Source organism: Hylobates moloch, unplaced genomic scaffold (assembly GCF_009828535.3).
Source record: "Hylobates moloch isolate HMO894 unplaced genomic scaffold, HMol_V3 SCAFFOLD_1, whole genome shotgun sequence".
Taxonomy (NCBI): domain Eukaryota; kingdom Metazoa; phylum Chordata; class Mammalia; order Primates; family Hylobatidae; genus Hylobates; species Hylobates moloch.
In genome coordinates, this window is record NW_026652276.1 from 51,252,226 (window position 1) to 51,270,093 (window position 17,868).

General features: G+C 36.5%; 1 protein-coding gene across 5 annotated transcripts in view; it reads left to right on the plus strand.

The window, feature by feature from the left end:
- The window catches only part of STAT4 (signal transducer and activator of transcription 4), a 128,515-nt gene that overhangs the window by 82,315 nt on the left and 28,332 nt on the right, over positions 1–17,868 (plus strand). For all 5 annotated transcript variants that reach the window (XM_058440117.1, XM_058440112.1, XM_058440113.1 and 2 more), the window contains 7 exons: positions 2,736–2,828; positions 6,127–6,205; positions 9,408–9,493; positions 10,976–11,127; positions 13,000–13,158; positions 14,100–14,192; positions 17,462–17,521. In XM_058440117.1, the coding sequence (XP_058296100.1) occupies positions 2,736–2,828; positions 6,127–6,205; positions 9,408–9,493; positions 10,976–11,127; positions 13,000–13,158; positions 14,100–14,192; positions 17,462–17,521 (722 nt within the window). The remainder of the gene's footprint in view (positions 1–2,735; positions 2,829–6,126; positions 6,206–9,407; positions 9,494–10,975; positions 11,128–12,999; positions 13,159–14,099; positions 14,193–17,461; positions 17,522–17,868) is intronic.

A 17,868-nucleotide genomic window follows, 5' to 3' on the forward strand; every position in this document is an offset into this window, starting at 1 on the left:
GGTTGCAGTGAGCTATGTTCACACCATGTACTCCAACCTGGGTGACAGAGTGAGACTCTGTGTCTTTAAAACAAAACAAAGCAAAAAAAGAAAGAAAGAAAGGAGACATTTTTAAAGAATCTTTTCCAGCTTCTTTTACTTATGTTAGTGGTGCCACCATCCTTCCAGTCACTTGCAATCAAGGTCTTAGTATCATCTTTGCGTAGTTCCTTTTCTCCACCCCCATGCTAAGACAATTACTATGTCTTTCCAGAGTGTATGTCTGGAATCTTATCTATACATCCTTTCCTGTTTGTACCGGCCACACTCTGTTCCAGGGTCCTACAATATTAGCCTAGAAATATAGTAATCACTTCCGAGTTGAATTCCTGTCATTCCCACTCTGCCTCTTCCTGTATGTTCTGGTCTTGCTCTACATCTGTCAGTTGCTTCCATTTCCTACCTCACAGTGTAAACCAGTCCGTGAGCAGGAATTTTGTCTTACAGAAGTTCCATGAATACTTGCTTGTTAATTGCGTGAATGTACTTTACTCTAACATAGTTTAGATTATATTTTATCCCATTTTCCTGGATGAATTCAGAGTGCCCACTAAAGACAAGTAGAGGAATCAATGCAGTCCTTAATGAATATTTTTTTTCAGTTAATCCTTACAAAAGGGAAAGGGTGTGTAATTAATTTTCCAAGTGACATCCTCCATAATTCAGTAAATCATACCATTATATTTATTTTTGAAGGTCTAACAAAAGTGTCTTTTTTTTTTTTTTTTGAGACAGAGGCTTGATCTGTCACTCAGGCTAGAGTACAGTGGCACGATCTCAGCTCACTGAAGCCTCCACCTCCCAGGTTCAAGCAATTCTCCTGCCTCAACTTCCCAAGTAACTGGTATTACAGGCACCCGCCACCACGGCTGGCTAATTTTTGTATTTTTAGGAGAGACAGATTTCACTACATTGCCCAGGTTGGTCTTGAACTCCTGACCTCAAGTGATCTTCCCGCCTTGGCCTCCCAAAGTGCTGGGATTACAGGTGTGAGCCACTGCCCCCGGCCAAAAGTATCTGTTATTTAACTCTTAAAAAATTCTCATGTTTAGTTACTGTCAGGCTATGGCTGTTTTGGGAGGACTTTGAAGTTTTGACAACTTTATTTTTTAGATGAAGAAGGATGGTATCATTTTTATTAAATTTTAAAACTATAGTAAGTTTCTAAAGTACATGTAGTTTCATTTAGTGCCTTTGGGGTAAAAATTAAGATACTTTTACAAATATATGGTATTCTCACATGTATTCTCAGCTGTCCTTTTTTGAACCCCTCTTATCTCTAGTTATTCGTCTGTGCACGTGTGTGTGTGAGAGAGCATGTTCTCTTCAAATGTCAGATATCAGTCAAAATGTTTGTTTGAGTATATGCTCATCAAAGTCACTCTGAAAATAATTTGCTAGTAACACATACTACCACAGAAGAAGTACTGGTTATTAAATTTCAACTAAGTAGACAAATAATGGAGGCTGATGAGAGAAAGAGAATTTTATAAAGGCTTTATCAATTGGAAGAGTGTGATATACTGAAGAACATCTGATCAAGAGTCAAGGACATGGGCTCTACTTGAGGTTACTGCACTGAATTTGCTGCAGATTTTAGTTATCAACCTTTCTAACCATGGCTCCCCACCCAACTTAAGATGAAGGGGCTGCTTACATCTCTAATAGTTATAGAACTTTTTATCTAAGGAACACACCCAGTATCAGATTATTAGAGTAGCTAAGACATTCTGCTTGGAGAAACTGTCTTTTTGCTTAACCAGGCTAACATTTTTATGTTTTCTTTCATAAACTCCTTTTGTTCTAGAGTAAAAACAAATCTCATCCCAGCAGATTCAAAATCCCCAATTCTAAATTTAGGGCCAATTAAATGTAGTTTCGTTATACCATTTTAAAAATTACATGTATTGGTTTTATACAATTTCAAAAGTTATATAGATGTTATAGAGAATTAGAGACAAAATTTTTAAAATCATCAGATTATCTGTAATTTCACTGTTCAGAGAGAACACATTGGTAAGATTTTGGTGTATATATTCTCCCAGTCACATGTACTTGAGTTTACATATCTATACATCTGTCCATGTACTTGTAAATGTCTTTATACATACATACATACATATATATGTTCAAGCAATAGAGATCATATATATATTTATATTTATATATGGTTGGTTGGTTGGTTGGTTTGAGATGGAGTCTTGCTCTGTCACCCAGGCCGAAGTGCAGTGGCACGATCTCAGCTCAGTGCAACCTCTGCCTCCTGGGTTCAAGTGATTCTCCTGCCTCAGCCTCCCAAGTAACTGGGACTACAGGTGCACGCGGCCACACCCGGCTATTTTTTTTTTTTTTTTTTTGTATTTTAGTAGAGACAGGGTTTCACCATGTTGCCCAGGCTGGTCTCAAACTCTTGAGCTCGCATTCCACCTGCCTCAGCTTCCCAAAGTGCTAGGATTATAGGCGTGAGCCACCGTGCCTGTCCTATATATGGTGTTTTTATCATCTGCTCTAGTCTTCAAATTTTAACACTTTAAATTTTATGTCATTAAATACTTTTTTACAGCATGATTTTTTAATGTCTATAGAGTATCTATATCACATTGATCCAGACCTCAGGTCAAATTGTATGCTGTATGTATTGCATTCATCATAAACCTTTTCAAAACCAGTGAGATTTCAAGACATTCTTTTTCCAGGGGCCTCTAGAGAAATCCTTACAAAGTTCTTCAGTTTCAGAAAGACAGAGGAATGTGGAGCACAAAGTGGCTGCCATTAAAAACAGTGTGCAGGTAAGAGATCTTATACAGATACCTAGAAAGGCTAGCTACTGTCCCCATATAACCATGCACCATTCTCCCATGCACCCAAAGTTAGTGTATACAGAAATCATAGGGCAATTTGTTAATAAGATAAATATCTCTCACATACTATGTTTACATAAGAATATTTCTTTATGGGAAACATTTTAACTTCAACTTGAACTTCTTTGATATGGGGCTATTCAGGTTATCTATTTCTTCTTGAATGAGCTTTGGTAATTTGTGTTTTTCCAGAAATATGTCCATTTGATCTAAGTTGTTTTATTGGCATAAAGTTGTTCATAATGTTTATTTTCATTTGAATATCTGTAGAATCTGTAGTAATGTCATATCTCTCATTTAATATTGATAAATTTTGTTTTCTCTTTCGTCCATAATCAGTCTATCTAGAGATTTATCAATTTTATTGATCTAGTGAAGATGTCTCAAATAAGACTTTCTGCCATGTTGTATATAAAATAGGATATTAATTTCCCTTCCAAAACTTACATAGCATTCATTTCCTTGCCATTTATAAAAATAATAATTCCATCAAAATAAATAAACTATAAATATTTAAATGTCAACAGTCCCATATATTATCTGAATAGTAGGCAGAGGGTTTAAATTTATTTTCAGACTTCTGATTCAGTGATCCTCCATAACAAGTAAAACATGAATGCAAAAGTCTGGGCTTACACTACTGTGAGAAGGAATCAGACAGACCTAGGACAAAATACCGTGGCACATTATAATGTCAAAACCAAGGGCTCTACTCACTCTGCAAGTGTGTAAAGGCAGGAGATTATTATTTTACTACAGTAAGAATACTTAAGCACATTAATCAAGTGCACAGATGGGTTTTGTATCCAGCACAAATTCCTTTTAAAATCCTGAGGAGCAGGACGCAGCAGAGGCCCACATTTTTTGGACCCCCGAGCAGATCTTCACCAGGCCTGTACATGGATCCCCAGCTGTTTTGCGTATTGACAGCTAATGGCTTCTCCGGTGAATTGACTCTACGGGGAGACTCCAGCTGCCTTCAGACAATGACTGAGTGACACGGGGTTGTGGGGAGAGAGGCCAGACATCTTGCCTCAAGTTGGGGTTAACCTTTCGTGCATGTTATGCTCCTGGGTTTCTCAAACCAAAGTTAGACCTAAGTGAAGACCACATGCTCACTTAGCTCCATCCCCTTCCCTTTCCCTCTCTTGTATGTCCTTTCTGCTAAGAGGACTCCTTCAACAAATCCCCTGTACCTGATCCCTGTCCCAGGTCCTGATTCCAGGAAGCCTGGCCTGACTTTTAGGCAAAGCAATGCTTTTCAATCAATGCAATTCCCCCACTTATGCCATAACCTCAGTTTCTCTATGGAACATTTGGAATGTAGCTCTCAGATCATTCAGAGAGCTTTTGAAGATTATTGCTGGGTATTTTCGCCTTTTGCAATTACTGATGACAATATACTCTAGAAGTCCCTTAATTACTTACCATAGCATTGACTTTTCAGAGATCTGGCATTGGTTTAATACACTTTTCATTAGAAGATTCTGCAAGATACTGCCTTCTTTTAGCTTTTAATTAATTTTGAGATCAAAAGATAGAGCCACAGTATATCTCTGCTTTAAAGCTATCATATTTTATTTTGGTACATTTTCTCATGCATGTAGGTTCCATGAGTTTAGTAGCTCAGAGCTTTTCATGGGACTTTGTTCTGCAGAAACTTAGCATCAAGTGAAATGCTGCAAGTGGTATTGGGGTATAGTGAAAAGAAAGAGTAAAGACTGAAGCTAAACTAGACTAGATTTGAATTCTAGCTTGAGTATGTATTATTGTATGACTTTGGGCCTCATTTTCCTCATATGAAAAATGGAAATAGTTTACTTTGCAAGTTGCTGAAAGGATAATCTATGTAAGGTATAGGCGCAGGCAGCACAGGTTGCTCAAACTTGGTAGCTGTTATTACTACGGGTGGGTAGACAGTGTATCGTGTAGTCAATAGCTACTACTTTGTTTCTTTTCTAAGGTTTATAAATATGGAGAATGTCATTAAGAGAATGAGATAACAGGGATTAGAAGAGTAATTATAGCTTCTACTTATGAAGCATATGTTTGGTACCAGGCACTGTTTTAAGCAGTCAAACTAATGTAATCCTTATAACAACTCCTTGAAGTAGATACTGTTGTCCTTCCTCCTCCCACCCCCACACCCCTTTTTACAGGCGAAGAAGCTAAAATGCAAAGACATTTGCCCAAGTCCATGCAGCTAATAAGTCATAGAGTTGGAACACAAATTCAGACTCTCTTCCTCCAAATTCTATACTTTTTGTAACCAATAATTTAAAATTTGGATTAAATTTTATTCTGATTAAATTTGAAATTTGTCATGAAAGCGTTGTTGTGGTAGATATGTGTTTCCTTAGAGAAGACTTCTTGGAATAAGCAGGCAGTAGAAAGTTTGACTTTTCTAAGAAGAAAAGGAAGTATAGTAGTCTGAATCTAGGAAGTGCAGTGGGTCTATTTTTGGTTAAGGGTGGGGTCAAGGTTAGACTGCTGGACTTCCCACAGACTTCTCACTGAGCACCTGAGTGACCTTGGACAAGTGAATTACTTCACATCTCGTGGCCTCTGCTTCTTCCTCTGTAAAAGTGAGGATAACCCACTTCATGGGTATTGTGAAGACTAAAGGAGATACTATAAAAAAGCCTTTAGCCGAGATCTTGACATTTACTATTATATCTGAGCAGGAAAACATCACCAGGTTTGAGGAAAAGTAAAGTAAAAATCTCAAAGACAGATTAACAGGAGACACAGAAGAAGCATAGGCATATTTCAGGAAATAGAAAGAAAAAATATTTAAGCTGAATTGTCATAAACTACGATATATTTAAATGAACATTTCAGCAAAAAGAGATCATTGATACATTAGTACAGAGTTATATGAAATACTCAAGAGTTCTAAAAGGGCAAAAATACTCATATTCTCCAATTAAAAAAAGATTATATGCATAGACTCATTTGGAAGTAATTAAGAAATGAGCAAGTAGATGCTGAAAGACTTCCAGGCAAGTAGAAAGAATGAATAGCTGGAAGGGCAAGTTCAATCTGGTTCTTCCAGCATTATCCAACTTCCATATGAATTAGCTCTTTAGAAGTGTGGGTTCATTATGGTCTTTGGTTGCTGTTGGAGATTGGAAGCACCAAGCAGTTTTTTAAAATACTTATGATGTTGTTTGATTGACATGCTTAATTGTAACAGCAGAGTGAGTATGTTTTCTTTTGTGAAAAGATGACAGAACAAGATACCAAATACTTAGAAGACCTGCAGGACGAATTTGACTACAGGTATAAAACAATTCAGACAATGGGTAAGTTTCTGTTTTTTCTATAATTATGCATAGAGACAAAAAGGCATCTTGAGTATTCTCACTGACAGAGTTGATAAATTTGAACTACTTCCTTAGGTGAGCCTAGGGAAATACCGGGAGTATTTTCTTGTTTTGCTTCTTCCTTCTCTCTGCATATAAATATGTATGTGTGTGCGTGTTTAAGTGTGTGTGTATGTACCCGTGTATATCCAACCAATTCCAAGTAAATTACCAACCAATTCAACATACATTTTAAACTGCATGAGGAATTACCCCTACTTCAGCATAGGTCTCTAAAAAATAAAAACCTTCTCCTATAGAATTAAAATATAATTATCACAGAGACAAAAGTAATAATAATTGCCTAACATGATCAGAGAATTACAAGTAGTATTTTAATAATATAATTTTCTAAGATTATAAAATAGAAATGTGTTTCATAGAAGAAAGCGTAAAATATAAGCAAAAGCATTAAAAAAAATAAAAATCTCATGAAATCTCACCATCTACAGATAAATACTGTCAAAATATATTTCCTTCCAGCCTTTTCTCTGTATGTTCACATACATACACATCTATGTATTTATTTTCAGAAAATGAAATCATATTGTATATAATTTTGTGTACTGCATTTAACATTTTATTTTTAAGTATTTCCTCATGTCAAAAAGTCTCCAAAAACATAATTTCAGTAATTGCATAAGTGTCAAAATGTAAGGTCACTGCAATTTATTTTACTATTTTTTCTGTGGTTAAACACTGAAATTGTTTACAACTAGGTGTTTTTTAAAAATGAAGGGGAAGAGAACATTTACAAGTCCTAAGATTTACAAATAATAATAGAAGAATAGTTTAAAGTATGTTGCAATTAATGGGACAATTGGCAAGATTCTAATTAGGTCTAGTTTGGTTGATGGAATTGTGCTGATGTTAATTTACTTGTTTTGATCATTGTGCTTACTATGTTAATGTAAGAGAACAGAAGAAACTAGGTGAAGGATATATGAGAACTCTGCTATTTGTGTAACTTTTTTGTACCTCTAAAATTATTTCAAAATAATTCAAAAAAATAAATCAGATATAAACTTTCCATTTACAGAATCATCTTCGACTATTCAAATGTTGGCCTAAAATGTATCTTGAAGGAAATATGAATGATTGTGGCCAAACATTTAACTTTTCATACATGAAGATGAGATGTTTTGGGTTCTTCTCCTGATATGCTTAAGATGCTTTGACTTCCAGGAAATATTATTCAAAATGTTCACAATTATTTGTACATACAACTTTTCCATTCAGAAGAAATGGCACAAACATGGGTTTCATTATCAAAGGGGGAGTCCATGACCCTAAAAGTGTTTAGAACAACTGTAAATTTAATCAAGTGATGTTCATTGAAGGCAGCCTTATTCCAAATTTTATGTGCAAACTACTAATTTTAAGAATTAGATTATTTGAACTTAATTTGTTATGATTTGAGTCACTTTTTCAGTGCTTCATGTCCATTATGAATTAAAATGATCATTTTTATCACCTGAATCCACAAATATTTATTTTGTTTGTCCCATCCTGTAGTAAGTGAAAAGAAAAATACAAGGGAAACAAGTTATTATATCCTTGGTGAAGATGGGAAAGGTTAGCTAAAGAAGTTTTCAGTTGCCAAAATGCTACATAAACAAGATTTTGCTATGTATGGGATCTAGGAGTTAGTGAATTTGTGAATCGTTACAACCAGAAATGAGTTCCTGGAGATTAGTCCTAATTTGTAGAGAAATTTGCCACAGTGTTGTTCTGGGGCCTCTTTTTCACAATTACACAAGTCAAATCAGCATTCCCAGCCCCCATTTTTCATGAACATGAATGGTTGGTATAAACAGTCACTTGCCATTGTAGGAGCAAAAAGGGAACCTTCTCCCTTCACCCTCTGAAGGTTCATTGAATATGGACTAATAAAATGTAGATCAATAGGAGAAAAAGGCATGCAAATTAATTTAACATGCACAGCATGGGAGAATAGCAGGAGAGTGGTTACCCAGTAATCCAGTGAGGTACAGATGCTTATATGCCCTTCTTCAAAAGGGAAAGGGAGATTGGAAATGTAGAAGCAAATGATTTTTAAAGTTAATGAATGGACCCAATGCTCAGGCAGTGCTTAGTAAATAATATTCTTGGAGAACTGACTGGAACCTGAGAACAAACAATGATTTGGGACAAAGTTTGGGCTCTAGGTGTGGTGTTTAATTTTCAGACTTTTCCTCTGTGATACGAGTTTTAAGTTTCTCTGGTTAATGAAATTTCAGGGAAGGGATCAAAGGCAATTGTGTTCCTCTTAGGGGTCCAGTTTCTAGGTAGATCAGGGAGCTTCCGAGCACTTCATGTGTGCTATGGAGAGACAGAAGATGGAGAGAGACCTTGAGGCTGCTGCTTTAGTTCCATTATTTTGGGGTGTCATTTTCTGAGTCCCACCACTATGTCAATAAAGTTTGATGTTCAAATTAAATAATATAATGTTTATTTATTGCATGTATCCCCATGTAAAAAAGGATAAATCTTTTTTTTCAGTCAGATATTTTTCTAAGTTACAACTCTGACCCACTGCTAGTTTTACGATGAGGTGAGCACATTTTGAAAAAAAAAAAAAAAAAAAAGTGGGGGAAAGTAAAGAACTTAGTCTTTATTAGTTCATGAGACTAGGTAGATAAGACTGTAACTCTATCAGGCAGTTTCTCATAAAACCTGCATATGAAGCAGAGCAGGGAGGGGTAGGTGAAGGCAACAGAGAGTAAAATATGATGTAATCAGGGGCACAAAGGGTGATCCCTGCCTTACTTACTTTTACCAAATAACCAAGTATATAATTAATGTGGAGGTATCCAGTAAGGCATCCATTACAGCAATTTTATCTCCTCTGTCCACCACCACCAAAACAAAACAAAACAAAGCACCAAGTGCAAAATGGTCTTTCCTGAAGGTCTGTAAAATAAAGAGGTCCTTTTTTGCATGCTTGGATGTAATTCTTCCTGGCAAAATGAGCAGACAGAGACTTCCAAGCTCACGTCTAGTGAATCCAATTAGTCTCTTACCACATAAGTTCTCCGGGTCAGGGCAGTTTTAGGGTGGTGGATTGAGGCTGACTTGACTTTCAGGAATAGGGAGCTTTGACTTGGAGAAAACTCTAAATCTGATCTCTTTACCTTTGCAGATCAGAGTGACAAGAATAGTGCCATGGTGAATCAGGAAGTTTTGACACTGCAGGAAATGCTTAACAGCCTCGATTTCAAGAGAAAGGTTAGTGAAGAATTTTAATTTGGGCTTTTGCCTATTTTTCTCCTTTTTTCTAAACTTAGACTAACTGAAAATAATCAAGCTGTAAGATTTTATCAGTTCCATTTACTGAATGAAGAAACGGCAAGGTTTCTAGGAATAGTCCCACGCTGTTTGCCATGCTTCTCTTCATGAGTTTACAATGCTGGACCTCTTTAGAGCCTATTTATCTTGCTTATGTGACACATTTACTGTAGCTAACATTAATTTCAAGGTGGAAATTTTACCCGATTTTTATTTGTCAGTATTTCAGACGTGGCTGTTTTAGTTGCTGTACTTAATATGCTGAGATGGGTTCCACTGCACACACATAACTAATATAGTATTTGATGACTACTAAAATTTTATTGGAAAAATAAGTGTTCTAGTTTCTACTCTGAGAAATGACGTAGTGTTAAGCAATTTCCTAGATTTCAAAATAGTTCATTGGCAACTGAACATATTCAATCTAACTTCTCCCAAGGAGAGCAAGAACTTTTTTTCTGGTTCAATGAAATATTTTTAAGGAGGGGAAACATCTCTATTTGACTTTTCACTTTTCTACCTCTCTTGAAAAATAAATGCAATTGAAATTTAACCAGTCACTGATAAATCAGTAGTTCATTTCTAAAAGTTCGGCTCAATTTTTTGTGCAGGAATTTGGGTGAGCACAAACAAGTATAACATTTATTTTCACCCTAAATTAATTATAAACTTAGTTATATATCAGATTTTAAGTATGCAAATAGTTAATCCAAGAAAAATTTAATGTTTTTATGCATAATAAATCTATGCTGTATATTTTTATGCATGACATCTTATTGTACTTTAGGAATAACATTTTAAAAAGAGAAGGAACATTGACAATAATTCAGTTCATTCAACTGGTTGTATAAATGAGAATACCAAGTTTCAGCAAGATTAAATACTTTGTTCACATTCATATAGCTTACAATAATGCCAGAACAGAAATTCATATGTTCTAACCCTTAGCCCTTTGAAAGTTATAATTCTCCATTATGCCTCCCAAAACCCGGAAAAAGTCCTAATAAAAATTAACACAGAAAGGCTCAAATTTTAGTCAGCTCATTTTAATATAAATGGATAACCATCTTTATTAAAAAGTAAATTACATATATAAATATCCTTTTAATAAGCAACTATACAGTTTTGTGACTACAAGTTTTGTGACTCAATATTGTTGCCACAGGAGTTACAAATTCAATATATTTATGCTGAAACACATGATGAGAATGTTAAACTGTGGCCATTCTTCTTTTCTCATGACATCATTTATTGTCAATAATTTAATTGTCTGAAAAGGCCTGGCAAATAGAAGCTAGCATTTAGTAAAATATTTGGTCAAAATTTTAACCAAGCCTTTGTCTACCAGGTTAGTTTTGTAAATTGAGTTTTGAGTGACTTATTTCTTACGAAACTCTCTTCAGTAGTCCCCTTTGTTTTTAGGAGGCTCTCAATAAAATGACCCAAATCATCCATGAGACGGACCTGTTAATGAACAACATGCTCATAGAAGAGCTGCAAGACTGGAAGCGGCGGCAGCAAATTGCCTGCATCGGGGGTCCACTCCACAACGGGCTCGACCAGCTTCAGAACTGGTAAAACGAATCGACTGCAGTTTCTAGTGAAAACCACAGGAAATACAAAACTTCAGTGTCACTCAGCCAGAGAATGCAGGTTTAGACTGCAACATCAGTTCATTCAGCTTATTGATGGCTTATTAGCAGCTGAGAAATCTACAGTTGAAAACAAATAGTATAAGTGTTCTTAGTTTTCATTCTCATGGGGAAATCAAGGAAAGCATCTGTTGAATGCTTAATTTTCACATGCAAGATATCAATCTTAAAAGACTCGAATAAATTTTGAAACCAGCAATATACTTTCTTTAAGGACAGACTAAAGAAGGACTAGTTTCAAAATCTTGAAAATAGATATCTCAACTTTTAAATGTTAGTTTTGTGTTTTCAACATAGTGATTTCTTTTGTTAAAGATGTTGGTCAGGGATAGAAAATTTCAGTTAGACAGGAGGAATAAGTTCAAGAGATCCATTGTACGTCATGGTGACTGTAGTTAATAACAACTTATTGTGTACTTGAAAATTACTAAGAAAGTAGATTTTAAGAGCTCTTACCACAGAAAAGTATGTGAGGTAATAATGCATGCTATTCAGCTTGAGGTAACTATTGAACAATGTTTACATACATCAAAACATCATGTTGTATATCACAAATGTATACAATTTTTATGTGTCAAATTTTAAAAATCACAAATGGTTAATACAAGCTGGCATTCCCAATCTATGTACGCACACATGCAATGAAATGTAGATACTATCCTTTGCATTAGAAGATTAAAATGTTCATAGGGTTTTCCATGTCATAAATGCAAAATAAAACTATTTGATTGAAGGAACAATTGGAAAATATGAAAAAGAAAGAAACTGTTCAGTTAAAATCTAAAATTGCTTCCTAAGAGAACAAGTCAATACAATGGAATATGTAGTAACTGGGGAGCCCCTCACTAAAAGCTCTGCCCTGCCAGGCCTACTTGTCAAGAAATGTAAGGAGTTTGACTCATTTTAAAACATTGATTTTCCTTGGGAAGACACTTTGATTCTCCAACTCACTGTACTCTGTTGTGAAAACAGCAATAAAGGGAGCAATAAAGATCTTAACCAATAATGGAGCTCATACCAAAAATCAGCAGGGATTCAACCACTCTTGCCATAGTCTTATATGTGGAATACTTTAAGCAGAAAGAGTTACTGTATGGCGAGGTGGACTTTCAAGTCTGATAAGATGTTCTGTCTCCTGTAGCTGGAAGTCCCTTCCATGTCCATTTCAATCTTACTCTTTCCTAGGCTTCTGGCCCACACTGCCACCTCCGTTTCTGGGGTGAGATCACCACATAGTGAATAAAATTCCAAGCAGTTATCAGGGGCAAGCATTTCTAAATATACCTTACTCTAAAGAGAGTCATTGATCACTTTTGGCTAATACTTAGGACTTATAAAAATATATATTGTGTGGGAAGATCGGTTTCATATGTTTTTCTTTCAGTATGCTTACATAAGAAAACATTAATCATAGCATGTTTTTTATGGCTTTAAATTTGCTCTTTTTTTGCCCTTTAGTGAGCGCCACATTTTTAACATATATATGCTTAATATGCTTAAACAAAGAATGATTAAAAGGGATTTAGTTCCAAATGTTGATAAAATTTCATAAATGATGACATATAAGGTTTAAATGAGAAAACGTTGAAAACATTTAACATATGCATATTCAAGAAAAAAATGGGTTAGGAAAATAAAAATAAAAACTGTCACTAACCTAAATCAAATTAAGTGATTCGTTTAATTAATTTAATAATTAATAATTTAATGTTTATTAACTATGACCCATTGTTACAATGCTTTTTTATTATTAAGTGGAAAAACTATCTTTGATTTTTATTTGCTGTTCAATAGCTTTACACTATTGGCAGAAAGTCTTTTCCAACTCAGAAGGCAATTGGAGAAACTAGAGGAGCAATCTACCAAAATGACATATGAAGGTGATCCCATTCCAATGCAAAGAACTCACATGCTAGAAAGAGTCACCTTCTTGATCTACAACCTTTTCAAGAAGTAAGTGAAGTGCTATCAATGGCATCCTCCATTCTGTGAAGTAAGAACACCCTTCCTAAGGTTTTGGTGTTTAGGTGGAAGAGTGGCAGGGAAGTATTCAACAACGAGCCTCAGGGAGAAGTGAATAGAACCCCAGAAAGTTTTAGAAACCACATTTCTACTCTTCACTATTTATTCATCAACACTTCTCTCACCGACTGGCTCAGTTTTCCACAAGCTAAGTCATGTCACTCACCTACAGCTCAGTTTTCACATCTTAGAAAAAATTTCAAGGTTTTTTTCTTACGTTCATATCCGTGAAATTAAGGATGCAGAACATTTTCATGTTTATAAGCTAAAGAAAAAAATACTAATATGTACCAGAAATCTTAATATTTAGTCCAAAAAGAGTCATGAAATTTATTTTCGGCCAGGTATGGTGGCTCACACCTGTAATCCCAGCACCTTGGGAGACTGAGGCAAGGGGTTGCTTGAGCTCAGGAGTTGTAGAACAGCCTGGACGACATAAAAAGACCCCCATCTCTACAAAAAAATAAAAAATGTATCCAAGCATGGTTGCACATCCCTATAGTCCTAGATACTCAGGAGGCCAAGGCAGGAGGATCACTTGAGCTCAGGAGGTTGAGACTGCAGTGAGCTATGATCGTGCCACTGCACTTCAGCCTGGGCAACAGAGGGAGACCCTTCTCAAAAGAAAAAAAAATTACTAAATGGACTGGGGCTTTTATTCATGGCTCAATTATAACAATTAAGAATCATTTACTGCTGTTAAATGATTTCTAAAAAGTCATTGTAAAGATTTGAGTTTAATTGGGGGTTTGAATATCTTCTAAGTGTAGAAAATTTGGACTTTGAGTGGATAGCATCCTGTTCCTCTGTGGTTTTCAGTCTCAATATTTTCAGTGTTTTCAAATGATGCGCTTTATTTCCTTTTCATCTAGCTCATTTGTGGTTGAGCGACAGCCATGTATGCCAACCCACCCTCAGAGGCCGCTGGTACTTAAAACCCTAATTCAGTTCACTGTAAAACTAAGGTAGGCAAAAACATCTTCTACTATTTCGTGTGTTTGTGGAGCTATAGTCTCTGGATGATCAAGGCCAATTTCTCTCATTGTGGCTTGCATTCAGATGTTCTTTACTGAACCATCTGCTGTGTGCCCAGCTCTGAGCTTTGGAAATACCCACAGAAATGTGAAGATGAGAGCCCTGCTTGTCAAGAGCATGACAGTGCAGATGAGGATGTGAGGGATATTAGCCTGAAAGTATGGAATCATAATATCAGGCACAATGAAATTAATTGCTGAAAAGGTTGACTTCAGAAAAGACTGGAGAGATTGGGAGAGGGGAGGAGGATTGTGGGAGAGTGAGAATACAGAAATAATGGCTTCCTGGCTCTGTCTGGTAATCGTGGGGAGCAGGGAAGAGGCAGAATTGAGAGGACAGATTGGGGACAGATTCTGGAAGGCTTTGAATATCCTATCTGGGCAACATAGTGGCAAATTCATCTCCTGAGATTACCCAGTAACTGGCTTATTAGACTTTCCACAAAAACTCCCAGTACAACAGTTTTCCATATATCCCTACTGTGTACCTGATTTAAAGACATAACTTTTGTGTTATTGTTGCTTTCTCTGTGATTTTGATCCTTTCTATTAGCATTAGCAATCAAAACTTACAGTTTTCCATAATGATGCTGAGAACAATGAGTTTGAGTTCTTACTTTCAAAGATTCTCACCATGCCTGAAACTCCAAGAACTAAAGTTTTAAAGGCCTAATCACTAGGTCACCTCTGGAAAGCTGAAACCACAGACTAACGGGTCCAGAGGTGGTGATGCCATGGTACAGAGCAGTTTAGGGTTCTATGATAGGGTTGCTGATCACATATCACTATTGGAACTCCATTTTTAAAGAGAAGGCATTTGTCTTCGGTTTGCATTTTTAAGACACCATTAACATTCTTAATCAGTTTCTTTGTATGAATTTTGCATCAAGATTTAAGAACTGAAAACAAAAGGCAGAGGCTAGGTTCCTTTTTAAATTGCACTGTTGGCCAAGCTTGGTGGCTCACGCGTATAATCCCAGCACTTTGGGAGCCTGAGGAAGGCAGATCACCTGAGGGCAGGAGTTCAAGACCAGCCTGGACAACATGGCAATACCCCATCTCTACTAAAAATAGAAAAATTAGCTGAGCATGTTGGCGCATGCCTGTAATCCCAGCTACTTGGGAGGCTGAGGCAGGAGAATCGCTTGAACCCGGGAGGTAGAAGTTGCAGTGCACTGCACTCGTGCCACTGCACTCCAGCCTGAGCAACAACAGCGAGACTCCATCTCAAAAAATAAAACAGAATAATAAAGTAAAATAAAAAAATAGGCATTCTTCTCAAAAGTTGTTCCTGGCCGGGCGTGGTGGCTCACGCTTGTAATCCCAGCACTTTGGGAGGCCGAGGCAGGCGGATCACGAGGTCAGGAGATCGAGACCACGGTGAAACCCCGTCTCTACTAAAAATACAAAAAAATTAGCCGGGCGTGGTGGCGGGCGCCTGTAGTCCCAGCTACTCGGAGAGGCTGAGGCAGGAGAATGGCGTGAACCCGGGAGGTGGAGCTTGCAGTGAGCCGAGATTGCGCCACTGCACTCCAGCCTGGGCGACAGAGCGAGACTCCGTCTCAAAAAAAAAAAAAAAAAAAAAAAGTTGTTCCTTCCTCATTCCGACATCTCTATATAACTCGGAGGAGAGTGAAATAAGATGGAGAAGTGGTGGACATTCTACTTTTCCTTGAGACACTCCTATAGATGATATAGTAAGTCTAAGATGCTCTCTGGGACAAAAGGGGAGATGAGTAGGGATTGCCTAGCAAAAAAATTCTAAGTGGAAAAGGCATTCTGAATCAGCACCACTTGCATGTTGTGTGAACTGATTGCCAGGGGCATAGAACATTAGCCCCTGGTTGTAGGCTCTGTCTTCCTCTTCTACCTATTGGGTACCCATCCTCCTCCTCTGCACCCTATTCCCCACCATCTTGATAGGTGATCCTTTACTCAAGGTTTTCCTAAAACCCCTCTTTGCCATGCTTTTTCATCCTCCTGTTTCAAAAGGAAGAATGACCTTGAACTCCATGGGACTTGTCAGCATCTTGCGGTGAATCAGATCCTTCCTGAAGTGGTATAAAAAGGAAGGTGGAGAGGAAAAACATCTGGCCTGATTTTATGTGACTATGCCCCCTTCTCACCATTCACTACCAATGACTGCACACTCAACATACTCCAGATCCTGAACCAATCTTGTGCCTTGTACAGGACTTTTAAAGAGCCTTGCAACATTCTACCCACCCTTTTGTTTGGGCTGCCCATGAGCTATGATTTCATTTCTCTAATGCCAGTGAGTTGCCTATCGCCATATTCTCTATATTCCATTTGTGTGCCTGGACTCCCTCCTTTTATGTAGAGCCACGTCCACATTTCTCCCTTCTGCAGTCTTTGCTACATCAGTTCTCTAGTACCTAAGGGTGTACTGCATAAATATGAAGAGCTCAGTGCATGCTGAGTAAATGAGCAAAGTTTAGGATGAGGGCATGAGTAAATGAATGAATGTGTGAGGGATTGAATGACTATCTCTGAAACTGCACTGAACCCACAGGTAGGTTACATCACAGGACAGAAATCTGAGGAGCTGGAGAAAGCAAAAGAATAAAGGATGGGCTGACACCAGAAGGAATTAAAGGAATTTTTATACTGAACTTCAATTACTTGTTCATTTGAAGTTTGTTTTTTTAATGAACATTTTTGCTGTTACTTAAATATAGTGTTTTGAAAGATTTCAAATGTATTTGAGTTGGGATTTTCCATATTTTACTAGAGTTCTGTCTTAGCATGTTCACCATAAAACACTTACCATTAAAGCTTACAAAGTGTTTTTTTTTTGTAATATGAGGATAAAATGAAGCCATATAAGAATTTTTTTATATCTATACATTTAACCCACATTTGAGCTTTAGCCAAAATATATAGCTTTTTTTTTTCTGACCTGGCCAACGTATTATCCAGCAAACATCAACTGAAGCAATATGGAAACACTTCCAAATGTTTGCCAATAATGCTATTAAGTGACTGATGTCAACATTAGTTACATGGCAAACTAAAGAGGCATTATACATTTCTAAAACACACTAACATATAACTGTAGATAATGTAAGGTTTATTTATATGCATATTTCATAGTATATTTAAATGTTTAAATATATAAAAGGGTTTTTAAATACTTTTAATTTTTATCTTTGATTTTTTTTCTTGATATCTCTTTCCAGGCTACTAATAAAATTGCCAGAACTAAACTATCAGGTAAAGGTTAAAGCATCAATTGACAAGTAAGTTTTCTAATTTCATTTTGAATTACAATTCCAAATGTAAGACTTTTAAAAATGAATGGCTCTTATTTTATAGAATAATTTTGAACTTTTAAATTTACTTCTCTAACGTTATATAATGAATGTACTTCAAATATTTGACTTTGAAGTTCAAACATTTAACAAAATTCAATGGTATCCTAAATTTAAAATTTTACTATAAAAACTTGAAATCAATTTTATATACTATCCTTTAAAGTATCATAGAGACCGGGTGCGGTGGCTCATGCCTGTAATCCCAGCTACTCAGGAGGCTGAGGCAGGAGAATCGCTTGAACCCAGGGGACAGAGGTTGTAGTGAGCCAAGA